This window comes from Perognathus longimembris, chromosome 18 (genome assembly GCF_023159225.1).
Source record: "Perognathus longimembris pacificus isolate PPM17 chromosome 18, ASM2315922v1, whole genome shotgun sequence".
NCBI lineage: Eukaryota > Metazoa > Chordata > Mammalia > Rodentia > Heteromyidae > Perognathus > Perognathus longimembris.
In genome coordinates, this window is record NC_063178.1 from 28,409,354 (window position 1) to 28,435,486 (window position 26,133).

The 26,133-nt window shown below is 37.6% G+C and overlaps 1 protein-coding gene across 1 annotated transcript in view; it reads right to left on the reverse strand.

The window, feature by feature from the left end:
- Positions 1-26,133, reverse strand: part of Malrd1 (MAM and LDL receptor class A domain containing 1) — a 475,502-nt gene that overhangs the window by 365,272 nt on the left and 84,097 nt on the right. The window contains exons 12-13 of the mRNA XM_048367779.1: positions 14,189-14,286; positions 4,141-4,314 (exon numbers count right to left, since the gene is read on the reverse strand). Coding sequence (XP_048223736.1) covers positions 4,141-4,314; positions 14,189-14,286 — 272 coding nt within the window. The remainder of the gene's footprint in view (positions 1-4,140; positions 4,315-14,188; positions 14,287-26,133) is intronic.

Genomic DNA, 26,133 nt, shown 5'->3' on the forward strand with positions numbered 1-26,133 from the left:
TTGTAAATTATCTGCTTTGGAGAGGGTACGGAGGTCATAGAAATGGAGGGTGGACAAATGCAGCAGTGGTACTCACTAGATACTACTGAAAGTGAACCATACAAGGGAAAAACTAGGAGAGGGCACGAGAAGGGGTGACTGTTCAAAAATAAATATGCTCTTTACCTGACTTACATAACTATGACCCCCTCTGAACATCATCTTTACAATATGATTTTAAGGTAATTTTTTTAAAATCCTTAAAATATGGTTGCTTCATTTTGCCTAAAGGAAAACACAAGGCTTTTTTATTCACATTTAAGTAAGTTTTAGTAACTTATTCACATTTAAACTTTTCTTCAAAAAAATTAAAATATTATTAGGTCATCTCTACCTCTGGTTTCTTACTTCTATAAAATAAAATTTAAGAATGTATAATGAAAGAGGATAATTCTACTACAAACTAAAATCATCTAAATCATAAAAGCAAAATTTGTGTATTTTTTCTTACAAATATATAGTTCTATGTTGGGATCTGGATGATCCCTTTCTCCCCCCCCACGGGGAGAATGGTAACCACAAACTCTATGAAAGAGCACTCAGCCTGGCCCTCCGCCAGCGGAAGGCCAAAGGCATGCTCACATGGGCAAGCGCTAAGTTGAGGACGGGTTGCTGAAGCTTCCCCTCCCCCCAGTCCCCCCACATGTTACCGAGGGCGGAGGCAAAAAGGAAGGCATCAGGGACACGCTGCAGTGGTGGGAAGCGTCTCAAAGACTTTAATATGGAAGGGCACTTATATAGAAGTAATGGCTGGAAAGAAAGGGGGCTGGCCAAAGGGCCAGTCATAGGCTAGGGAGCATGTCCATCAAGTGACATCACGAAACTTCCTTTGTGGGCGGGACAACCCCATCATGGTGGCACGCACGTGTTCACCTCCCAAGGGGTGGAGGCCAGAAGGTGGGAGGGACTTCCATTGTCCCAAGGCTGGTGGAAGGGCAGCCTTTCCCAGGCCATAATAATCCCCAACAGTTCTAAATGAAGAGCATCACGTAATTCCAAGATGATCTTGGCTCTTTGTTCTTTTAATTGCCTGTTTGAACCAAGCTAGTATTTTGAATCATATAAAGTAGTTCCCTTTTAATCTGTTAAGTACCGATAGCTCCATTAATCACTGAGAATCAGTAATTAGCAGGAGAAAGGTTGTTTACAAGAAATATTTCATATGGACAAATAGTCAAAACTTAATTTTATAATATCTCAAGTTGATTCAAAATTTAATTTTTAAATTAAATGTAAATATACTGCCTTGAGGAAAACTACTTTTCGGGATCTTTGTGATTTTGTTTTATTCAATAACATTGAATACAATACCAAATTTTGTATTGGGCAAGTTATTTTTTTTTGCTTTGACAATTCAAGATTAATCTTGTTTGCAATGAAGTGACTCATTTCTAATCTGCAAAACTAAGAGCTCTCCCAGAGAAATACTCCACTGGCAAATTTACATATCTTATAAAACAACAACACAAATAAGAATACATGTTAATAAAGAAGAAAATAGAAACCTGGTGAAAAGAAGAAAATTGGAATAGTGTTTTCGAAGAATGATACAAATATCAACAATAAGAGCAACTGCCAGCTTTTATTTGGCACTTACTATATGCAGAGTACCATCACCTGTTTTAATCATGTGACAATGATAATATTTTTGTCTTTATCTTAAAGTGAAAAAATTTAGAGAACAGAAATAATTGGCTGAAAGTCACATCTCTATTAAAAAGCAAACAAATGTAACTTGAGCCATTTTTGATCATGCTAATTAGGGATTACATCTCTGTAATTTTTAAAGAAATAACTGATCCCTACCAGATGTTGTTTATCAGAGCTACCTGCAAAACAAGCTATGGTGAAGCCCTAGATAGACAAGACTGAAGATACAGCAACTTTACAGAAACCTGACCAACTTTGACTTTTGTACTATAAATCTCCTTCATTGAATTTTCAAATAGTGTCAGAAAATTGTTATTGATGTCTATTATTGATGCTGATAAAGCACAGATAGTATACCATTGTGGCATATCAAACAAATGAATCATTTTAATATGAATTAAGATACAGTTATATTTAAATGGAAACTGGCAGACAATAGAAACTGGCAGAAAATACCATTAATTATTTGACTTAAATTCTTCAATAACACCCAGATGAACAAGGAAATAGTGCAATGTTGATAATCTTCTTATTGAAAAAACAGTGGCTAATCCTTTGCCAGCAGGAAGAACATCTTATTTACTAGTAGTTTTAATTTTCTAAAAAAACTCAAAGCAATCTGTGCTCTGTAAAGGTCTCCAATTGACATTAAATGGACAAAACTGGCTGAATTTCATGGCTAAATGGAAATACAGAGGCCACATAGTTGGCTGCCTTTCTTCTTCCCAGTATTTGGATTGTACTAGATTATCATATATAAATATATTCAGAGCTTAGTTACAATGAACTGATGGCCAGATCATGTTTAAGGTCACCCTTTTATGATGAAGCCTACTAAATGTAAAGTGCCCATATCCTACCCTGTTGTTTAAAAGATCAACTTTAAATATTTGAATACTTAAACCATAAGAATATTTACTTATAATATCTTCATTTGTTGTTGATAAAACAATGATGGAAGACTACACTTAGAACTGTCATGTATATTTTCACTTAGGTTAATCAGGTGAATTCAAACATAATATTATCATTTGTTTTTCCTGAAGAGAACAAGAATAGGATGAAAGGTCACACAAGGAAGACAGAAATTTCATTTTAATAAGCAAGAAAACAATAACATTATAGGCAAAAAAATGTTAATGTGCATGGAAATATACATTGATTTATGTATTTACTATTGTCTGGAAATAGTTAAATATATACAGTCATGTATTAATATAATTGTCATATGTTTTGTGTATGTATTTCAATTTTAGATTCATGTAGGATTGTTAACAAAAGCCCACAATTCCTTCTCTGATATATTTTAGATAGTTCATAGTTTAAGATGTTAATGACAAAGTAGTAGCGTTTATTGCATGGTACCTGCAAGGAGATGCAGGAGAGAAAAGTCATAGGAATTAATATTCTATTTCTCCTACTTTTTTAGAACTGAAATGACAGTGTTGTTACTTATCCCTTACTCTTCCCAATAGGAGGAATAGTATTTCACTGGTGATATTTGAAGAACGTGCTAGGCATTCGCAACTCATCCCCTTTTTCCTTTCAAAGTTTCCTATTGGGATCTTACTTAGTAGATGTGCAGTCTATCCTAACTCTGTAATCAAACAAAAGATTGCCCTATAGTGAGAGATTAAATTTCTCCAACAGAGACAGCTGTTGTCTGGGAAAATCTATTTACTATGAGGCCAAATATGTAGATTATAAAGGTACCTAAATCCCTAATGTTATTTCTCTATTAATTTATATACTTAACTCAATGTGGAAATGAGGACAAGATCAGATGTGTTCAACAAGAACTTTAAGCCTCACCCAACAGTCATGCTCCCAGGCTACATGGACAGAAGAGAAAAAGCACAAGGTTCCTATGGTCATACACTTGACTTTGAACTCAGGATTCAGAGCCCATGTATACAGCCATTATTTTAACTGTAATCTCTTCAATACTCAGACTTCCCTTAAGTATTTCTTTTTTATCATCATTGTGGATTACACAGTTATGGAAGAGTAGTAACTGGAACATTCAGTTAATAGCCTACGATTGACTTCTCTTATTTACCAAGACAATAACATCAACTATGAATTAAAAATTTCTCATGCTGACGAATAGCAGAATGTGAGACATCAGGATTAAAATGTAAAAATAGTCAAACTCAGATTTTTCACTCATTTTAGGATATTAGGATCTTTTCATAGAAAAAAATAACTTATCTTAGAAAAAATCGTTAAAATTATTCTTCTGTCTGCCATCCTACTTATTACTTATCTTTACTTTTGCTACCTTTTCATGCTTCAGTCAAAATAACCTCTCGGCTCATCCATGATTATGATTAATGAATAGATTAATGATTTATATGTTATTTATTGTACTAAAAGATTATAATCTATCTATCTCTATATTACATAGAGAGATATCTTTAGCTGAAGTATGTTAATATCTCACATGCTTACCTGGAAAGGCCGAGTAGCTTCTCCAGCATTCATAGAAAGATCAATTGTTGCTTGACTCCAGTCAGATTCAGAAAATCCTATGACTTCCCCTTGCTTTTGCAAATCACCTTCAAGAGATGTTCTTGTGAAAACTGACAGATATGCATGCTCAGACAAATGATACCAAAACTGCACCTATTGAAAAAGTTTTGAATGATAACAACATTCCACTTATCTCTCTACATGTCTTGTACATTTTCTATCATTTAAAATATGTCACGACTTTGCAGGTAATACATGTTCTCAGCTCTTCCATCCTCCAAGTATCCAACACAGAAAATGCTAATACTTCCTTTGCCATTTTATTTCTTGTTTATGAATGGCTCAAGATGGTTCTGAAAAGCATTATTTTTAGCACATGTGAAAATAGTGTGTATATAAGTCAGACAATTGAGGACAGGTATTTGTCTACTTAGTCACAGATATTACAGCTCAGATTACAGTGAAGCATCCTAAGATCCTTCTCACAAATGTACGATATATGTGTTATGATTCAAAATTTCAAAGTTAAGTAAAGTGAAATATATTGGCAATTGTATATTCCTTTGCTACACTAAACATAAAACCAAGAAAAAGTGTAATGAAACTTGTTTTCTCAGGTAAAGAAAAGTTATAATTAATATTATTGATTAATATCTTCACTGGTATGACATTGCCAAATGATTTAGGGATTCATAGAATAGTATTCATCAATAATTTAAGCCGAGTAAGAAAATATCCTTGGGAGGCTAGTGAGTCAATCATTTTACTTCCTACTCATCCTTAATAATGGCATAATCTAAATATTTCATAGTTTATCCATATACTGAAGGGACTATAGAGAAAGGAATATTTCCAGTGCTGTCAGCAGTAGCCCAACATGGAATTCAGCACTCATGTGTTCTACCAATATTTATCCAGCATGTACTAAGTTCTTGGTTCTATTTGAGGTAAAAATTAATTCCTTCAGTGGTTGACTCACTCTGTAACAAAATCTCACCAAAACAAAACTCAGATACACCTAAGCTGTTCTTGCTTTTTATTTTCACATAGAGCACCCCAAGGATGTAAAAATATCAAAGAAAAATTAAATATTCAAGAATGAAGTTTCAGTACAAGTGTTAGAATGTCCTTTTAAAAAGTTTCTGTTTAAAAACATCATCAATGTTCCAATTTGGTATCATTTTTTTCAAATAATGTGTACACAACTACCACCATTTGATCCAAAAAGTTATTTTTTAATCATCCATTTTATTTCATATTTTGTTACTTTCTTACCTAAATTCAGACCTTGATGGGTAAACTAGAAATGCAGATTTGAATAGAAATGTCTAACTAAACACCATAGAAAAAGAAGATTCATGTTTCCTGACTGTGATTAAATTTTTGAACCTTTCTGTATGTTTCATCATGTTCTCAGCTTGTAAGTATGCAAAACAAAGCTTTAAATGTAGTTGTGCAAGATATGTGCATTCCCTGTCAGAATTTCAGGCTTCCAGGTTGTCACTCAACACCTTGCCAGCATGAAGTTATTACAGTAGTATACTAAGCACACATGCCAAGGGATTCACATTCAATATGATAAGAGTTTAGAACTTTATGCTTACTGTATGAATTTAGCAGTCTTTGCATTGTAGGGACTTTAATTTATTACTATAGATCAAGAAATCTTCCACAGTATTTCCAAACTTAATATTATTAAAGATGAAGTTATTGGGCTGGGAATATGGCCTAGTGGCAAGAGTGCTTGCCTCATATACAGGAAGCCCTGGGTTTGATTCCTCACCACCACATATACAGAAAGGGCCAGAAGTGGCACTGTGGCTCAAGTGGCAGAGTACTATCCTTGAGCAAAAAGAAGCCAGGGACAATGCTCAGGCAGGCCCTGAGACCAAGCCCCAAGATTGGCAAAAACAAAATCAAACAAAACAAGATGAAGTTATTGAATAAACATTAGCAGAGCTATGATTTCAGATAAGCATTCATGAAACATACTGACTCACTATCCATCAAGTAAGTCATAATAATCTAAAAATACTGAGGCATTTTGTAAATTCTGTAGAATCTAACATTACAATTTGTTTATAATTGATGTGTTATTTAACAGTATTTTGTGTCTATAAGAGGCAAAAGAGCTAGAGAGTGGGGGAGCTAGAGAGAGAAAGAGAGTATATGTGAGAGGAAGAGATTAAACCTGATTCATGTCCAAAATGTGTAAATGCTTTAGGTATTGTTAGAAACCTAGATTCTCTTGAGAAGAAGAGAGCAAAAGAGAAGAGGAACTTAATATAATGGATGTAATGGAAAAGGCATAAAAATAATGTAGCTATTTAAATTCAATATGAAACTGAACAGCTAAGTTTCTTAGTTATAATGATCACAGTGTAAGTGCCCAAGAGCTATATGTAGCTATTGATCACACAAAAATATAAAAATAGCTGCTATGCAGCTCTATTTAATTAACACAAAATACTGAATCTCTACCTAATTATTGTTAAAGGAAACAATTTTCATGATTCATTTAAAGTAGTTTGATTAATGTAAAATTTTATCTTCAGTGTTAATTAATATATTAATGTATTAAGATGTGCTATCTATTTCAAACTAAATCATTATATTCAATACATTTTACATAATTAACAAATTTCCAAACAAGAGTAGGGTGAAAAAATCCAAATATGAGCTAAAGGCCAGCCCTGAGTTCAAGACCTCATTCTGACCAAAAAAAGAAAGAAAGAAAGAATGAAAGGAAGGAAGGAAGGAAGAAAGAGTGAGAGAAATAAAGAAAAGGAGAAGAAAGAGTAGGAGTAGGAAGAGGGAGAAAGGAAGCAGAGGGAAGGGAAGAAGGAAGGGAAGAGAAAAAAGCAGAAAAATCTTAGAGTAATAATAGACATATAAAAATAAAAATAAGCTGAGAAGCAAAAAGGAAGCCAAGTTAATATATATCTGGAATTCCTAAAAATTTATAAGAGAAAAGGGCTATTTTGGAAAAAGATATAATTGAACATACACAAACACATATACAAATTTGCACACATGCAAAGATACACATGCATACTCACCTGAATATGCACATACGTGCATACATACATATATGCATCTCACCTTTTGTAATTTTTATAAGTCCTACTCATAATTATGATTGTGCCTGGTTATTCTTTCTCCCGAGAAGCTTAAGAACAAGAGTAACTTCACCAGTGAAACAAGATGCTCTGCTCATTAGAAGTGATCACACAATGAAGAAAGCTTCTCCTCAACCTTCCCCCCAAACTGTGATTCCCTCTAGAATTCATCAAATAATCCAACATCTATTCATAGATTAAATGGTATATAACTGAACCATTCCTAGCCATATCCTATAATTACTTGCTTAAAATTGTTTTGAGATTTACTTTCAATACAATTAATGTAGTAGATAGACATTGAAGGTGTAAAACACACCAAAACTCAACAGATGAGAAGTGGATTTTGATAAGAGTTCACTACCTTATTTGTGTGTGTGTGTGTGTGTGTGTGTGAGTGTGTGTGTGTGTGTGTGTGTGTGTGTGTGTGTGTGTGTGTGTGTGTGCATGCAGGGGTAAGTTCTAGGTCTTTAACTTGGGCCTGGGCACTGCTCCTTGAGCCACAGCTTGACTTCTGGCTTTTTGGTAGGTAGTTGGAAATGAAAATCTCACGGACTTTGCTGCCTAAGGTTGGCTTGGAATTGAATCCTCACATCTCAGCCTCCTGAGTAGCTAAGATTATAGGCATGAACCACTGGTACTCAGCCTTATTCTATTTTTTTTTTAAATTTTCTTTTCACTTTCTTAAATCTGAAGGAGATATGTCCCTCCCTTCCTAAACTCTTAGGAAATTTAAACTCAAATGTACAGTTTAGTCCTAAGAATGATACTTTGAGAATCATCTTACCTGTTTCTTCAACTATCTTAGTCATGCTGTTATCATTCACATTAGGAAAAAAGTTTTATGAATTACTTGTAATTGAAAGAATATTAAAACATGAGCAAGCCTGGTGCTGGTTGCTCACATCTGTAATCCTAGCTGCTCAAGTGGCTGACACCTGAAGGTCAAAGTTGGAAGCCAGCTGGCAAAAAGATTCTTACCTCCAATTAACCACCAGAAAAACTGAAAGTGGCACTGTGTATCAATGTGGTAGAATGCAAGCTATAAAGCAAAATAGCTCAGGGACAGAGCCCTAGCCCTGAGCTCAAGCCCCATGACAAGCAAAAAAACCACCACCAACAAAAAAGAGCAAAACAAGTTGGAGAATATAAAAACAAAAGGAAAACAAGTATATATCCTAAACTTGAAAAGCAACAGTTCACGTGATCATTTGTCCTATACTTAATTTTTAAAAATTTGAAAATGAGGGGCTGGGGATATAGCCTAGTGGCAAGAGTGCCTGCCTCGGATACATGAGGCCCTAGGTTCGATTCCCCAGCACCACATATGCAGAAAACGGCCAGAAGCGGCGCTGTGGCTCAAGTGGCAGAGTGCTAGCCTTGAGCGGGAAGAAGCCAGGGACAGTGCTCAGGCCCTGAGTCCAAGGCCCAGGACTGGCCCAAAAAAAAATAAAAAAATAAATAAAATAAAAATTTGAAAATGAAATACTGTAGTATTTGTTGCTACTCAAATATGAAGATCCAAAATTATTAATAACTGCATTAATCCCCTTCATACTTCATAATTCCTAGTTGATTGTTAACAGGAACAGCATTTCAACTTCAATAAAAAATGGTGGTTCACAGGGTAAAAAAAGACAAACAACTACAAAAGCAATACTTGCAAAAGTGTTTGGTGTAAGTGAACTGAACACCTCAGGGGGGGAAAGGGAAAGGGGGAGGAGGGTGGGGGGTATGAGGGACAAGGTAACAAACAGTACAAGTAATGTATGCATTGCCTAACGTATGAAACTGTAACCTCTCTGTACATCATTTTGATAATAAAAATTTGAAAATAAAAAAAAGTATACCCTTCTATTGATTTTCACATGAAAACTCATAGTCCTGTTAATGAATAGTAAAAGAAATAAATAAGCAACATAAAAGTAAAAGAAGTATCCTCTCTCCCCAAGAGAGCCACAGCAGAACACCAGATGGAGAAGTGAAGCATGACTAGTGTGAAATCAGTCTACAAGAAAAAATTCGGCCTTCAAGGTATGAATTGGCCTACACAATTTTATGATCATTCAACAGTGATATATTTTTATATAATCCACAAATATTACCTTGAATAGCTAATATAAATCTGTTGAGATTTCCATCTAACAGAGTTGATGAGGATAATCTAAAGTCTACAGGAGTTGTTGGAACATTAGAGTGCTCCATGTACCTAGTATTTTTGTTTGTTTGTTTGTTTATTTGGCAAGTCCTGGGGCTTGGACTCAGGGCTTGAGCACTGTCCCTGGCTTCTTCTTGCTCAAGGCTAGCACTCTGCCACTTGAGCCACAGCGCCACTTCTGGCCATTTTCTGTATATGTGGTGCTAGGGAATCGAACCCAGGGCCTCAAGTATACGAGGCAAGCACTCTTGCCACTAGGCCATATCCCCAGCCCCCTAGTCTTTTTTTTTTTTTTAACAAGTTTTTCATTTAATAAAGTCTCAATTCATTTTTTTAAATTTTTTTTCAAATTTTTATTATCAAACTGATGTACAAAGAGGTTACAATTTCATACGTTAGGCATTGGATACATTTCTTGTACTGTTTGTTACCTTGTCCCTCATGCCCCCTCCCTCCCCCCCTTTCCCTCCCCCCCCCAGGTGTTCAGTTCACTTACACCAAACAGTTTGGCAAGTATTGCTTTTGTAGTTGTTTCTCTTTTTTTACCCTGTGTCTCTCAAATTTGGTATTCCCTTTGAATTTCCTACTTCCAATACCAGTAAACACGGTTTCCAATATACTCAGATAAGATTACAGAGATAGTGTAGGTACAACCACAGGAAGATGATACAAGAACATCATTAATAATAGAAACTACACATACACATAGGACGTTGAAAGTAGTTACAACTGTGATATAACAATTGTTTCCATAATATGGAGTTCATTTCACTTAGCATCATCTTATGTGTTCATAAGGGTATAGCTATTGGGCCTTGTGATGCTCTGCTATGGCTTGCCTAAACCTGTACTAATTATTCCCAATAAGGGAGTCCATAGAGTCCATGTTTCTTTGGGTCTGGCTCACTTCACTTAGACATATGAAAAAATGCTCTACATCACTGGCCATGAAGGAAATGCAAATCAAAACAATATTGAGATTCCATCTCACCCCAGCAAGAATGTCATATATCAAGAAAACTAATAATAACAACTATTGGAGGGGATGTGGCCAAAAGGGAACCCTACTTCATTGTTGGTGGGAATGTAAACTGGTTCAGCCACTCTGGCAAGCAGTATGGAGATTCCTCAGAAGGCTCAATATAGAACTCCCCTATGACCCAGCAGCCCCACTTTTGGGTATCTATCCAAAAGCCCACAAACAAAATCACAGTAATGCCACCAGCACAACAATGTTCATCGCAGCACAATTTGTCATAGCGAGAATCTGGAACCAACCCAGATGCCCCTCCATAGACGAATGGATCAGGAAAATGTGGTACATATACACAATGGAATTTTATGCCTCTATCAGAAAGAATGACATTGTTCCATTTGTAAGGAAATGGAAGGACTTGGAAAATGTTATACTAAGTGAAGTGAGCCAGACTCAATTCATTTTTATCATTAAAAAAAAGGTGGTTTCTGGTGTCCATATGTCCTGTTCTATCTCCTATTTCAAAAAAAATTCCAATTTCCACCAGTGGGTAAAATGACTTTTGAAGTGTCTAAATTAAAGTCCACATCTTAAACAAAAATGCGTTATGGGAACAATTGTGCATACTGATACCATGTGTTGGCTCTATGTGGAGTACAAAGTAATTTACACAAAATGACACCAAAATTGAGTAACTAGGAAAAGAGACTCAAAAGAAATTCCATGATCCTCTAAAGTCCTTTCAAAAAAAATTCTTAACTTTCTTATCCTGATATGATTGCATAGGGAGAAAAAGAACACATAATTTTATAAGATGAAGGCTTTAATCATATCAAAGTATCCAACTTAGATTATCTCTTACCCTTATCATTTTATAACAAATAACATTTTTCCATGAAATCATCTATTAGTAATAGCTCCAAATCCTCCAATTTTTTTTGGTAACTTTCATGAAAGAAAGTACCACGTATTACTCACAGACTTATCAAAGGTTACATTATATTCAGAAAAATCCTTTGAGGGAGAACTTTATCTCTGTGGATCTCTCACTCTAAATAGGCCCGGTCACAGTCTACTACACTTGCTACACTGGAAAGCATTATTACGTAATCCAAATATCCCTGCAGTGCAAAGAGTACTGAAAACCAAACAGGGAAACAAAAAAAAGAAAGCCAATTCCCCCTCCTGTGGTCTACACTGGCTCCTTTTACCATTCTGTTTTCAAAACAAGAAAAACCATTTAGACAGTGCAGGAAGAATTTGGAGATGAACCCCTTGGTTCTAAAGTGTGTAAAGTCGACAAAATGGTTTCTAGATTTGTCCATTTTCCTGTATTCATCATTGTTTTATTCTTCTTTATGCCTGAGAAACCCACCACTGTGGGTTCATCTATTCATTAATTGTTGGACAGCAAGGCTGATTGTACAGCTTAATTCTTGCTTACATCACTGTGGTAAACATAAATAAGCCAAGATCAGAACTCAAATACTTGCATGTTTGCATTATTTGTGAAATACAGTTCTAAACCGATCAAAGTAACAATAATAGTGGTAGTCAAGTGTAAAAATGACACTTTTGGTGGGGTATTATGTGAAGAGAAAGAAAAATGGAGAGGCTACTAAGGTTTGAAGGGGATTAAGGTATATATGTATAGAAACAACATAAAGAAACTTCCGAAATTGAGAGGAGATAGGAGAGAGAGAAGGAGAAGGCTTAAGGGAATATAACAGAGGGAATACATTTTCTAAAACATACTGTACATATTGGTGAAATTTTCATAGGAAACCCCTTATATTATAAAAAAATTCCTAATTTTTTAAAGATTAAATTCAATTAAAGGACATGTATAGTAATTAAATCAGATCTCAACAAGATATGTTATATCTTTTATTATTGGTTTTGTTGAAAAAGTTATCATTTTCTCTGCCTTCTTGATTAAATATGATATCTAAAATAAATAAAATAAAAAATAAATTGTGTACACTGTTCATGCAATTCTTTTTTGGGAGCCACCCACGCAGCAAGACTTCACATTGAACAAAAATAAAACAAAGTAATCTCAATTGTAATTGATGATCATTTGAAACTCAGTCTTAATGGCCACAAAGTACAATCAAGTTTACAAAGATGGAAAGTGGAGACCCTCTTAAAAAAAAACAAAAAATCCAACATACATGTGTTTTTTGAGCATTCACCAAAGTACAGACAAATATAATGGGCTTTTCAAACACACAATAAAGGAGGTGGCATTAACACATTTTATTTTCTTGCATCCAATGTTTCTTAAGCATCTAATTTAGTGTACAACCTTGACTTTAAAGGTCAGTGAGCTCAAACATAAATTTTTAAAGCACTAGTAAGCGCTTCTGGGGCTCCTTAAAAAAAAGTTTATCTTTCCCTCTATCACACAGGATTTAATTAAAATAAAGAAAAGGTAGGAATGTTTAGAGGGCAGTTAGTTGAGGCAGACATAGGCAGACAAACTGCTCTTCTCCTTATTCCTACAAAGAAATGATGAATGAATAAACAAAGAAAAACATTAAAAAGAAGGACAACCTATTAAGAGCTCTGGGCACTCCCTCTTAGACTTGTGCCAAGCTGAAAGGATAATTAGGTTTATAACTCTGAATGATGCCTAATTTATCATCAAGAATGCTAGAATAAACTGCTATAACCCACCCTGTGTCTATAGGCAATGAATTGCCTGTGCTGGAGTATTATCCTCTTCATTATTTTCTAATGAAGAAAGGCAAAGTCAAAAACTGAAATCTGCACATCTAGAGTCACCTTAGATTTCTCAAAAGAATTGAGAAGTCTAGCTGAACAAAACATCTAGTATAGGTATTCCTTTAGGAAAGTTAAGAAGTTACGTTTAGGAAATACCTACTATGTGCCAAATACTTTGTCAGGGGATTGTTTTGATCCCATTTTAATCTTCACAACCATGTGAAGAAGGTATACTAGCCAGACATGTTGGTACATGACTATGGTCCCAGATACTTGGGAGGCAGAGGTCTTGGTCCCAGGTCAACCCTGGAAAAGTGTTTCTAAGTCTACCTTGTCTGAAAAAAAAGAGCAACCTAAATAAAAGCAAAAGGATTAGGGGTGTGTTTCAAGTAGTAGACTGCTTTCCCAGCAACTGTGAGGCTATGAGTTCAATTCCTTATACCACACAAAGGAAGATTCACTAATATTATGCTCTGGGGATGGAAATTGAGTCTGAAGGAGGATACAATTTGTTTGTACATAATTGAAAGAGGCAAAACCCAGGCCAACTGAGAAACCCCACTTTCTTCTCAATGGAGCTGCTGAAATGGAATGAGTACTTTTACTACTAGCTTTGTGTTTTCCTGGTTTCAGGAAATAATAAATGCATTTATTTGGCATGTGCATATTTCTTGGTTTTGTTTTCATCTTTCATCTTTTTCTTTAAAAAGTACTCATTTGATTGATTTTATTTTACTCAATATTGTTGGTCAAAAGTAGCAAGTAATTTAGGCAATATTTTATTCATAGATTTAGGTAAAAAGGACATATGAAAAAATATAAAATAACCAAAATCTTCCTTATCCCCCGAAATAATACAGATTTTCTGTTGTGAATGGTCTTTTAGAAGGATGTGGCACTTTTTCCTAATATCGTTTGTGTATTTTATAAATATCTTAATTCATCATAAAAATTACAGTTTTAAATGGCAGGCATTTACTGGTAAAGTAACCCAAGCTCAATTGTTAATAACCAATTTGGCAATGGAAATTCTGAAGAGTTCATTACCTGACATGGAGGAGAGGCTGTGAGCAGTTTGATAAGGGTAGGACTTCCAAGCCTAGCAATTGCAGGGGGTTGATATGACCAAAAAGAAATAAATGATCCTACAAAAACAAACAAAAAGTCATATGGCTACCCACTCATGGAAGCATTTGGCGCTTCTTTGTTCAATTCCAGCAAAAATTAAATTGTCAATCAGATCAAAGAAAAGTGCACTTTTACTTATTTATCACTCAGTTCTGGAGATAATCAAGAACATTTCATATATATGACATTAAATATGTACAATAAAATACAATTGATTAAAAACAAATTCTTGATCCACATAATCTAAAAATACATTCTTTTTGTTTGTTTGTTTATTTTTTGCCAGTCCTGGGGTTTGAACTCAGGGCCTGAACACTGTTCCGGACTTATTTTTGCTCAAGGCTAGCACTCTAACACTTGAGCCATAGCACCACTTCTAGCTTTTTCTATACATGTGGTGCTGAGGAATCAAGCCCAGGGTTTCATGTACACGAGGCAAGCACTTTACCACTATGCCATATTACCAGCCCCCTAAAAATAAATTCTTACTGCCTTAATATTTCATAGAGCTTGAAGTTAGATTTAGGAGATTTCTAAGCATACAATTAAATATGCAACATGGTCTTCAGAAACTCCCATGACAGTTTTATTTTTGTTTCTTCACAAAGTATTGAAGGAGAGAAGCCTGTATTATGACTTTGTTACCTCCTGGGGTTTACATATTTGACATTGTTGTCTGTGCTAGAAGGAATGAAAGCTTAATTAAAGATCTAATCTGAACGTTAACAAAATAATGGCTTTTAGATTTTAACTACAGCTATGTGCTCATGGCAAATGTACAAGGGATAACATCTCTTAGCACCTCTGAAGATCACACATTTGGCTTCATTGACTATTGAATACTTACAAGGTAGGCTTTGCTAGACAATGTCAAGGTCTGATCCTCCCCTTGATAATCAGAAAGTGATGGGCAACTTGGGACATAAACTATTTGGTTATAAAATGCCACATTCAGACAATTTTCCAGAATACAGGCTAGTGCTAACTGCACAAGAAGGAAAGGATTTCAGTATCACAAAGGATTGTTTTACAGATTCTGCCCACTCGCAACTGTAAAACCAATGATCAAAAATGACCACATCTGCATTGACTTCACATTTTGTACAGCATGTACTCATTTTAATGGAATTTGTTCTAAACATGCTAAAGATCAGTGTTTCTAAGGAAGATGGGCATAAAAATTATGAGCAAATATTGGCCTATAGCAAATGAAATACAGAAAAGCAACCCAATGAAGTTTGGTTCCATAATGTTATAGTAGTCTCATATTTTTAAAAATCAACTTTTGTTACTAAGAACAAAAATATCTCCAGTTGAAAATCTATGTTCATCAAAATAGAAGATGAAAATGCATTTGACAAACTTGAACATAACATGTTTAAAAATGCAGCACACTGTTTGGAGAGAGAACATTCTTATCTAATAAGACAATAATTTTCAGTAAACATGACACTGAAGGGTGAGTTATTGACAGCTGTTCCCCTGACATAGGAACAGAGCAAGTCTAGAAATGGTTGAAAGTTCTATTGAACAATTTCTCAAAGCTCTATGCTATGCTTGAAAGAAAACAGAAAAATAAATGTGTGTATGTGTGCTCTCTCACAAACTCATGTGTGTGTAAACATGTATAATTTTTTTAAAAAAGTATAAACTCTTAACTGTAGCAAATTTAATTATCCAAGGCTACTGGATTCATGATCAGTATTTTTAAATTATTAAGTGTGTGATATAACAGCAACAATTTAAAAAGTTTTAAAAAAAGTGATGATATACTGGCTACACAAAGAAGATACTAGCCAAATTTTTTCAAAACCTTTACATTAGAAATGTTACATCATTTAGTGAAATTAAAGAAGACCTGAATCAACTGAGAAATTACAAACAGACAATTATGCTTTTTCAATGAAGCACAAAGGTTATATATGAAAAATATCACGTATTACCTATAAACTGGAAAAATTCTGAGTGAATTATAATGCTTCTATGCTCATTGGAAAATTGAGAAAACTGCTTCTGTTTTGCTGCTAGAAACTAAAGTATTAAAGTTTTGGAGTATAAATCTATCACTATTTACTAAAACAATTTATATCGTGAATATATCAGTTGGTTCTGCCATCTCAGATTTATTCCTTCCAGTTTGCTTCCTGGCTGCTTTCCCTGTCCCTTCAATTATATCCTAATTCAGTTTCTCACTTACCTGTTCAGACTACCTCAAAGGCAGAGGCATTGCTTCTATGTATAGGCCCCAATTTCAAGTCTATGTTTATGTACCCAGTAATTGAATAAAGAAAAGGGAACAACATCACCATGAGCTTAGTGAAAATGCACGTTAAACACCTAGTTCCAACTATTAATCTTTTCTATTTTAAATTTCAAGTTTAAGGCTGACTGCTATGAAGTCTTAAAGAGAAAATAAGGTGCATTTGCCCAAGAAGCATAAGAACCTAACCTAGGGACTTCCAGGAAGATGGCGGAGGAGCAGCAGAGCCCTAGCTAGGCTCCCTCTGACATCACAGTTTTCCCATCCCAGAGAAACTTCTACTCCTAGAAAGACAGCCCAAGTAAGTTATAGCAGTACAGAGATTCTGGCCAGGAAGGGAAAATCAAATTTGCTGGTCTGAAAAGCACAGATTTGAGCTCTGGGTGATGTCTCACCACCACTCCCCACAGCTAAAACATACAACAGTGAGCAGGGAGAAATCCTCCAGAAGGCGGTGGACAGACGGGATCACAGGCTGCACACCCATGCGCTGAAATTGCAGAGAAAGCCTGAGTACCCCAGGAAAGACATTCTCACTTCTGCCCATAGAACAGCTTCTAGGAGGGAGCCCTTCCCCCACTGCCAGAGCAAAGCACCATCTTTGACACTGGCATAGGGTCAGACCAGACTGGAACTAAAGCAGGCTTTGGAAAAGCGAGGACAAAGCTGCCATCTTTGAAAAAGGTAAGAGGGACTGACCAGTGAGAACCAGCTCCGCCCAGGAGAAAGACCCTTGCCCAGGGGGGAGGCTCATTGTGGGCTGTGGCTCAGCCAGAGGTGCCCCACCTGGCCCAGTGGAATTTCTAAATTAAAAGCGAAAGCGGAGAGCAGCTACTGGCAGCACAGAACAACCAGACAGGAGAACAAACAGTTCCTGAGACAGATAAATGGTCCCATCACAGAGGAAGCCTAATTCCCAGCCTGAAAGAGAGCTGAATTCCATAGTGATCTCCACTCAGGAGGTTATCACACCCAGGAGGGAGGAACCTCGCCCAGGCAAGTGACTCTCATCTGGGTAAACCAGGCCTGAGGCACCCCGCCCTGCTCAGTCTACAGCCTTTTCAGAGCCAGGCATTAAAGGCAGCAGCCCCACAGCAGACAGGAGGAGCCATGGTTCCCAAGACTGTTCATGTCCCCCACGTACAGAGAATGCCCAAGTCTTACCTGCAAGCTGTGTGAACAATAGAGACCCAGGATTTCACTAACAGGCGGGAGGGTCAGAACAGATCCATCCCCTGTAAACTGAAAGCAAGGCAAACCAGCCAAGCAGCAAAATAGACTGCAGACCATTGCAAGGAAACCAGAGACTGTAGAAAGCCCACTCAAACAAGGAAGTCTCCATTTTTTTCCTCAAACATTTTTATAAGCTTTTTATTATTTTTTATTTTTTTTCACTTCTGAAATGTCATTGGTTTCTTTTGTTTTCCATTTTTACCTGTTTGTTTTATCAAGTTGGTTTTTTTTTGGCTGTTCGTTTTTCTGGTTTTGGTCCTTTTTATTTATTTATTTTAACAAATTTTCTCTGTTTTGTGCATCTGTCTTCCAATATTTTTTATTTCTCTCTTTGCATTCTCTTTCTTTAAAAATTACTTTCCTATGGATAACACCCCCACTCTTTTCTGCTAACTCTCCATCGTCTATCATTTTAACCTTGTTCTTTCTACTGATTCCACTCTTCTCCATATTTCCACATCACTGAAGCAAAACCAAAACCATCACCACCACCCCCATACATTTTACTCTACTCTCTTTACTACCTCTAACTTACGCTCCTGACTTACTTCCAGGACCTCCAGATTCCATTGACTCCTGGTTATTGGACAGAGGGTATCCCTGCTTAATCCAAGTGAATCAAAGGAGTTCATAGAGAAAGCCAGTCCAAAAAGAACTTAATATAAGAAGAAGAATTGCTCATAGGGTTGTAACAGTAAGAAAGTAACTACTGAATACAGGGCTCAGGATCAGTTGTTATATTGAAATTGTATGCTTTAGAGACACATACCTGCAGCAACGAGAAGTTCGGGTCCACACCGGATTCGGACAAGGGAACCCAGTGCGGCAGAAAGAGGGAACGGGGGAAGCCACCACAACACTTCGCCAACCCCTGAAGGGCCAACGGCTGCGCGGGACACACACACAAAGCAGCAAAAGTGAGTCCCCCATAATCCCTTCCCCCAACGGGAGACCCAAGCCCGACAAAGAAGCTATATCTCCCTCCCTCCCCCTCCCCACTCCCGTGGGAACAAAGAACTCCCCAAATCAGGCGGGAAGCTCCCATCAGGCGCTGGGAAGCCAGTCTAGCAGGGGAAGGGCGGAACAGCCCCAAGCCCCCAAAGGTTCCTGAACTGGCAGAACCGGCCCCGTCCCCTTCCCAACAGGGGCCGGGGGACGGCCGGCAGGGCAAGCCCCACCCGAGGCGCCTGGACCTTGCGGACTCTTACAACTAAAATCACAGGCGCTGGCGGGCGATACCAGCCCAGCAGGGTCACCTGAGCCTGATCACGTCCTCCCCCCTCGCAGGGGAGGCGAGGTCTGAGGGTTCCAAGCCACACCCGGACAGTCGATCCCACTGGGCCCCACACATACTGCCTCCCCCCCCCAGCGGACTCGCGGGAGGGCGCAAGCACAACCCAACAACCCAGGGCTCGCTCTGGGAGGCAGACCCCGCTAAAGTGCCTGTTGTAGGGGTCTCACAGTGCACAGGAGGGCGGGGCCCCGGCGAAAGCGAACGCTCTGGTAGGCGTGCCCTGCACTGGTGGGCGGGGCCACAGCGACAGCACCTGCTCCTGTAGACACGCCTACACAGAAGGGAGGGAAGATCTACACACACCTCCAGATGCGCAAATCACAAAGAAACATAACTCAGTTCATCAAAGGACAAGCCACCTCGCCAGCTCCAAAAAGCAGCTCGACTGAAGAGGAGATGGAGAATAAAAAAGCAAATGAGGCCATGTTAACAGGAATGATCGAAAGCGTCAGAAATGAAATCAGAAAACAATTCCAGGAGTTTAGAGCGGAAATCTGGAAGGACACCCAGGAAGCTAAGAAAGAAATGGAAGCAAAACTGGATACAATGCAAGCCTCGTTTAAAGAAATGGAAGCAAAAATGGATACAATGCAAGCCGCCTTTAAAGAAAATCTCCACACCCTGAGAATTGAAATGCATGAAAAAATAGATTTAAAATACAACTCTTTAAAGGAAGAAATTTCCACGATCAGAGCTGATATGACAACCATGAATAGCTCTCTGACATCCATAAACTCCGCAATTGAAACCATAACACAAAGAGTTGACCATATGGAATCCAGAATCTCTCGCCTGGACGATGAAGCAGCTGACAACAACCAGAAAATGACCACACTCCAAGAAAAGGTGAAGCTTCAGGGAAGATTAATCCAGGAACTAATGGACAAAGACAAGAGATATAATCTGCGCATAATTGGAATAGAAGAAGGAGCCGAATATCAGAGCAGAGGGCTTAACCATGTCCTCAATAAAGTTATTGCAGAAAACTTCCCCAATCTCACAGGGGACCCCATCCAGGTAACCGAAGCCTATAGGACACCTAGCAGGCCAGACCCCAGGAAAACCACCCCAAGGCACATAATATTCAAGACTACAGACCTCAAGATTAAAGAGCAAATTCTGAATTCAGCCAAAGCTAAGAAGGAAAATTTTTTCAATGGGAAGAGGATTCGAATAACATCCAACTTATCCACACAAACTTACCAAGCTCGAAGTGAGTGGAAGAACACTATCCAATTACTTCAGAATAACAATTTACAACCTCGGATCAAATATCCAGCGAAACTGGAGTTCACATTCGAAGGGAGAACCAGATCTTTCCACACCAAAGAGGAGCTAAAGGAGTATGTGAATAAAAAACCAGCCCTACAGCGAATATTAAGAGGGGAAGCCCACCCAACAGAGATCGTAAAAGACACACAGACAGAAACAGAAAGAAACTTCAATAGCCAAAGTCCAGCAGAAAGACCAGCTCACTAAAGACAAGAAGAAAAAAAAAAAAAAACAGGAAAAAACAGCCCAACAAGAAAATGGAAGGAGAAAAAACACCCTTATCCTTGATCTCTTTAAATATAAATGGCTTAAACTCCCCGATTAAGAGGAGCAGACTGGCAGAATGGATCCGCAAACAAAAAGTTGACATCTGCTGTCTACAAAAGACCCACCTTACAGCAAGGGACAAAAACAGGCTTCGAATGAAAGGATGGACCAAGATCTACCAAGCAAATGCACCCACCAAAACGGCAGGTGTAGCCATTCTGATCTCAGACAAGCTGGACTTCTCTTTAAAGTCCACTCAAAAAGACAAAGAAGGACACTACATATTAATACAAGGAAAAATCCAGAATCAAGACATCACGGTGATAAATGTATACTCACCGAACAAAAGAGGCCCGACATATGTCAAGCAAATTCTCACAGAATTACAGAGCAAGATAGATGCAAACACAATCATAGTGGGTGACTTTAATACTCCTCTCTCTCCAAGAGACAGATCCAACACCCAGAGGATTAGTAAGGGAGCTGAGGACCTAAATAACACCATTTCCCAAATGGATCTAACAGACCTATATAGAACCTTCCACCCTACAGAGACCCAATACACCTTCTTTTCAGCAGCCCATGGATCATATTCCAAAATAGACCACGTCATAGCCCACACAAAGAACCTCAGCAAATACAAAAGTATTGACATCATCCCATGTATTATATCTGATCACAGTGGATTAAAGGTAACCCTCAACAACAAAGGATACCACAGAGCCTATACACACTCTTGGAGGCTAAACCCCACGCTGCTATCCAACACTTGGGCCACAGATCAAATTAAAGATGAAATCAACGAATTCATAAGCCACAATGACAAAGAAAACACATCACAAAGAAACCTATGGGACACAGCTAAGGCAGTTCTGAGGGGCAAGATCATTGCACTCAGTACCCACATTAAAAGAATGGAAGCAGAGCAGGTGAATACCCTCACGATGAAACTAAAACAACTGGAGAAACAAGAAATGACAGAATCTAAAACGACTAGGAGGGGAGAGATTACAAAGATTAAAGAAGAGATAAATCTGATTGAAAATAGAAAGACCATTCAACAAATAAATAAGACTAAAAGCTGGTTCTTTGAGAAAATAAACAAAATTGACAGGCCCCTTGCAAGACTCACAAAAAAAAGAAGAGAAGAGACTCATATTCGTAAAATCAGGGACTCCACAGGAAAAATTACGACAAGTACACACGATATTCAAACAATCATAAGGAGCTATTTCCAAAACCTCTACTCAGCAAAAAACAATAATTTTACAGAAATGGATCAATTCTTAGAGAAGTACAAACTGCCCAAACTGAACCAAGAAGAAATAAATCAACTAAATAAACCAATAACTTACAGTGAGATACAAGAGGTAATCAAGAACCTCCCTACTAAGAAAAGCCCAGGCCCAGATGGATTCACCAATGAATTCTACAAAACCTTTAGTGAGGAGCTAATTCCAATACTCCTCAAACTCTTCCGCGAAATAGAAACGGAGGGAGAAATCCCAAACTCATTCTATGAAGCTAATATCATACTCATCCCCAAACCAGGCAAAGATCCAACAAAAAAAGAGAACTACAGACCAATATCACTAATGAACACAGATGCAAAGCTTCTCAATAAAATATTAGCTAACAGGATCCAGAAACTGATTAAGAATATCATACATCATGACCAAGTAGGCTTCATCCCTCAGTCACAAGGATGGTTCAACATCCGTAAATCAATCAATGTAATTCACCACATAAACAGAACTAAAATCAAGAATCACATTGTTATCTCAGTTGATGCCCAAAAAGCCTTCGACAAAATACAACATCCATACCTATTAAAAGCTTTGGAGAGAACAGGAATAGATGGAACATTCCTCAAAACAATAAAAGCCATATACAACAGACCAACTGCTAATATCGTATTAAATGGAGAGAAACTTAAATCATTCCCCCTAAACACAGGAACAGACAAGGATGCCCACTCTCCCCACTTCTGTTGAACATAGTGCTGGAATCCCTAGCCATAGCAATAAGGCAAGAGGAGGACATCAAAGGTATCCACGTCGGCAAGGAAGAAATCAAGTTATCCCTATTCGCAGACGACATGATCTTATATCTCAAGGACCCAAAAAACTCAGTACCCAAACTCCTACAACTAATAAACCAATTTGGCAAAGTAGCAGGATACAAAATCAATCCACAAAAGTCAGCAGCTTTTCTGTACACCAGCAATAGACAAACAGAAAAGGAAATTATGGAAACAATTCCATTTACAGTAGCCAAAAAAAGAATAAAGTACCTAGGGATCAACTTAACCAAGGACGTGACGGACCTATTCAATGAAAACTACAAAAATCTAATAAGGGAAGTCAAAGAAGACACAAGGAGATGGAAAGACCTCCCATGCTCATGGGTAGGCAGAATCAATATAGTGAAAATGGCCATATTGCCCAAATTGTTATACAAATTCAATGCAATACCTATCAAAATCCCAGCCACATTCTTCACTGAAATAGAGAAACCAGTCCATAAATTCATATGGAACAGCAAAAAACCTAGAATAGCCAAAGCAATTCTAGGCAAAAAGCATAGTGCAGGAGGTATCACCATACCAGACTTCAAGCTCTACTACAAGGCCATCATAACAAAAACAGCATGGTATTGGTATAAAAACAGATCGGAAGACCAGTGGATTAGAATTGAAGACCCAGAAATAAAACCGCACTCTTACAGCCAACTGATATTCGACAAAGGAGCTAAAGACATACAATGGAATAAACATAGCCTCTTCAACTACTGGTGCTGGGAGAACTGGGCAGCCATATGCAGAAAACTCAAAGTAGACCCAAGCCTATCACCATGCACCAAGATCAACTCAAAATGGATCAAGGACCTCAACTTCAGACCTGAATCCTTGAAACTACTGAAGGACAGAGTAGGAAAGACACTAGAACTTATAGGCACAGGAAGGAACTTCCTGAATAGAGTCCCAGGGGCACAACAAATAGGGGAAAGACTCAACAAATGGGACTACTACAAATTAAAAAGTTTCTGCACAGCTAAGGTCATAGCCACCAAAATAGAAAGACAGCCAACGATATGCGAAAGGATATTTACCAGCACAGCAACAGACAAAGGCCTGATATCTGTCATCTACAGAGAACTCAAAAAACTAAGCCCCTCCAAGCCCAATAAACCTATTAGGAAATGGGCAAAAGAGCTAAAGAGAGACTTCACAAGAGAAGATATAAAAATGGCAAAGAAACACATGAGGAAATGCTCAACATCCCTGCTAGTAAAGGAAATGCAAATAAAAACAACCCTGAGATAACACCTCACCCCAGTTAGAATGGCCTATACTCTGAAAAAAAAAAGAAATTGTATGCTTTAGGAACACCAAACCTAATTTTATATACAGATATACAAGGTATCTGTATATAATTGTGAACTTCTAAGATTTACACAACAGTGCTTGGTAAGGTCTGCTTTGGGGCTTAAATGGTGCTCACAGGTGCTGGTAGATTGGCATTCCCAATCCAAATGGGCAGAAGGAACACAAGAAAGATGGCAAACAATGGAGTTTTATTTCCCACTCAAAACAAGCACGAAGCAGAGCAGTCAATCAAAGACATAGAAGAGAACCCTCAAAATGCTCTACAAAATCTACTGATAAACATGATAAATGAAAAGTTTGAATCTCTTCAGTCAACTATTCTAGAGCATGAGGAGGAAAAGCAAAAATTAATGAAGAATTTCTTAGCCTCCACAAATAGAAAGATAAATGAACTTCAAGAATCAAATGAAAAGATAGCTACCCAGCTAAAAGATTTGAGAGACAACACTCAAAACTAAAATAATGAAGTAAAGACGTCTATGCAGGACCTAAGAGATAATTATAGCAAGGACATGGAAAGATCAGGAAAGATCAGTCAGAAGAAAAAAGAGATTCTAAATCAAATTGCTAGCCTACAGTCCCGACTAGCTGAAGCAGAGGAGCGAATCTCAGGAGCTGAAGACTGCCTAGAATCTATGGAGAAAGATCAAAAAGCAATACAAAACCAATCCAATACACAAAACAGATCACTCCAGGAGCTCCAAGACACAATCAGGAAGCCTAATTTAAGGATAATAGGTATTGAGGAAAACCTTGAGAAAGACGTTAATGGAATAGGCAACCTATTTAACAGAATATTAGCCGAGAACTTCCCAAATATCCAGAAGGAAAGGCTTATACAGATACAAGAAGCATTTAGAACCCCAAACCGACCAGACCAGAATAGGACATCCACAGACACATTGTGATCAAAACAGGATCAATAGAGTCCAAGGAAAAAAATCTTTAAAGCTGTTAGGGAGAAGAAAACAATCACATATAAAGGAAAAGCAATCAGAATTACCCCAGACTTCTCAGCAGAGACCATGAAAGCAAGAAGAGCCTGGAACGAGTTTATCAAACCCTAAATAAAAATAACTACCAACCAAGAATAGTGTACCCAGCTAAACTCTCATTCATAACAGAAGGTCAAATAATAGTTTTCCACAGCAAGGAAAAACTGAAAAAATATATCACCACCAAACCAGCTTTACAGAAAATGCTCAAAGATGTATTATACAGGGAAAATAATCAAGATCCCAATAAAGACAGAGAAATTAACCCTACATAGAAAACCAGAAAGTTAGATAAAAAATTAGGAAGACATAGCTTTTAACAAGATAGCTATAATGAAAGGAAAAAATGATCATCTCTCAATCCTAACTGTCAACATTAATGGACTTCATTCTCCAATCAAATGACATAGGCTCATAAGTTGGATCAAAAATTAAGATCCATCTTTCTGCTGCCTCCAAGAGACATATCTGTCCAGCAAAAGTAAACATCTTCTAAAAGTGAAAGGCTGGAATCAAATCTCTCAAGCAAATGGCCCCCGTAAGCAGGCAGGTGTTGCCATCTTAGTATCAGATAAAATTGATTTCAAATAAAAAACGGTAAGAAGAGACAAAGAAGGTTACTACATCCTAATAAAGGGATCTCTCCTACAGGTGGATATATCCATCCTAAATATCTACACACCAAATACAGGAGCACCTAACTTCATCAGACAAACAATACTGACTCTAAAAACACTCATAGACCCAAACACATTGATAGTTGGGGACTTTTTTTTTTTTTTTTTTTTTTTTGGCCAGTCCTGGGCCTTGGACTCAGGGCCTGAGCACTGTCCCTGGCTTCTTCCTGCTCAAGGCTAGCACTCTGCCACTTGAGCCACAGCGCCGCTTCTGGCCGTTTTCTGTATATGTGGTGCTGGGGAATCGAACCTAGGGCCTCATGTATCCGAGGCAGGCACTCTTGCCACTAGGCTATATCCCCAGCCCGATAGTTGGGGACTTTAACACTCCACTATCACCTCCAGACAGATCAACATGCCAAAAACTGAACAAAGAAACCACAGAACTAAACCACTGCATAGACCAACTAGACTTACCCGACATCTACAGAATATTCTATCCAGCAACAACAGAATACACATTCTTTTCGGCAGCACA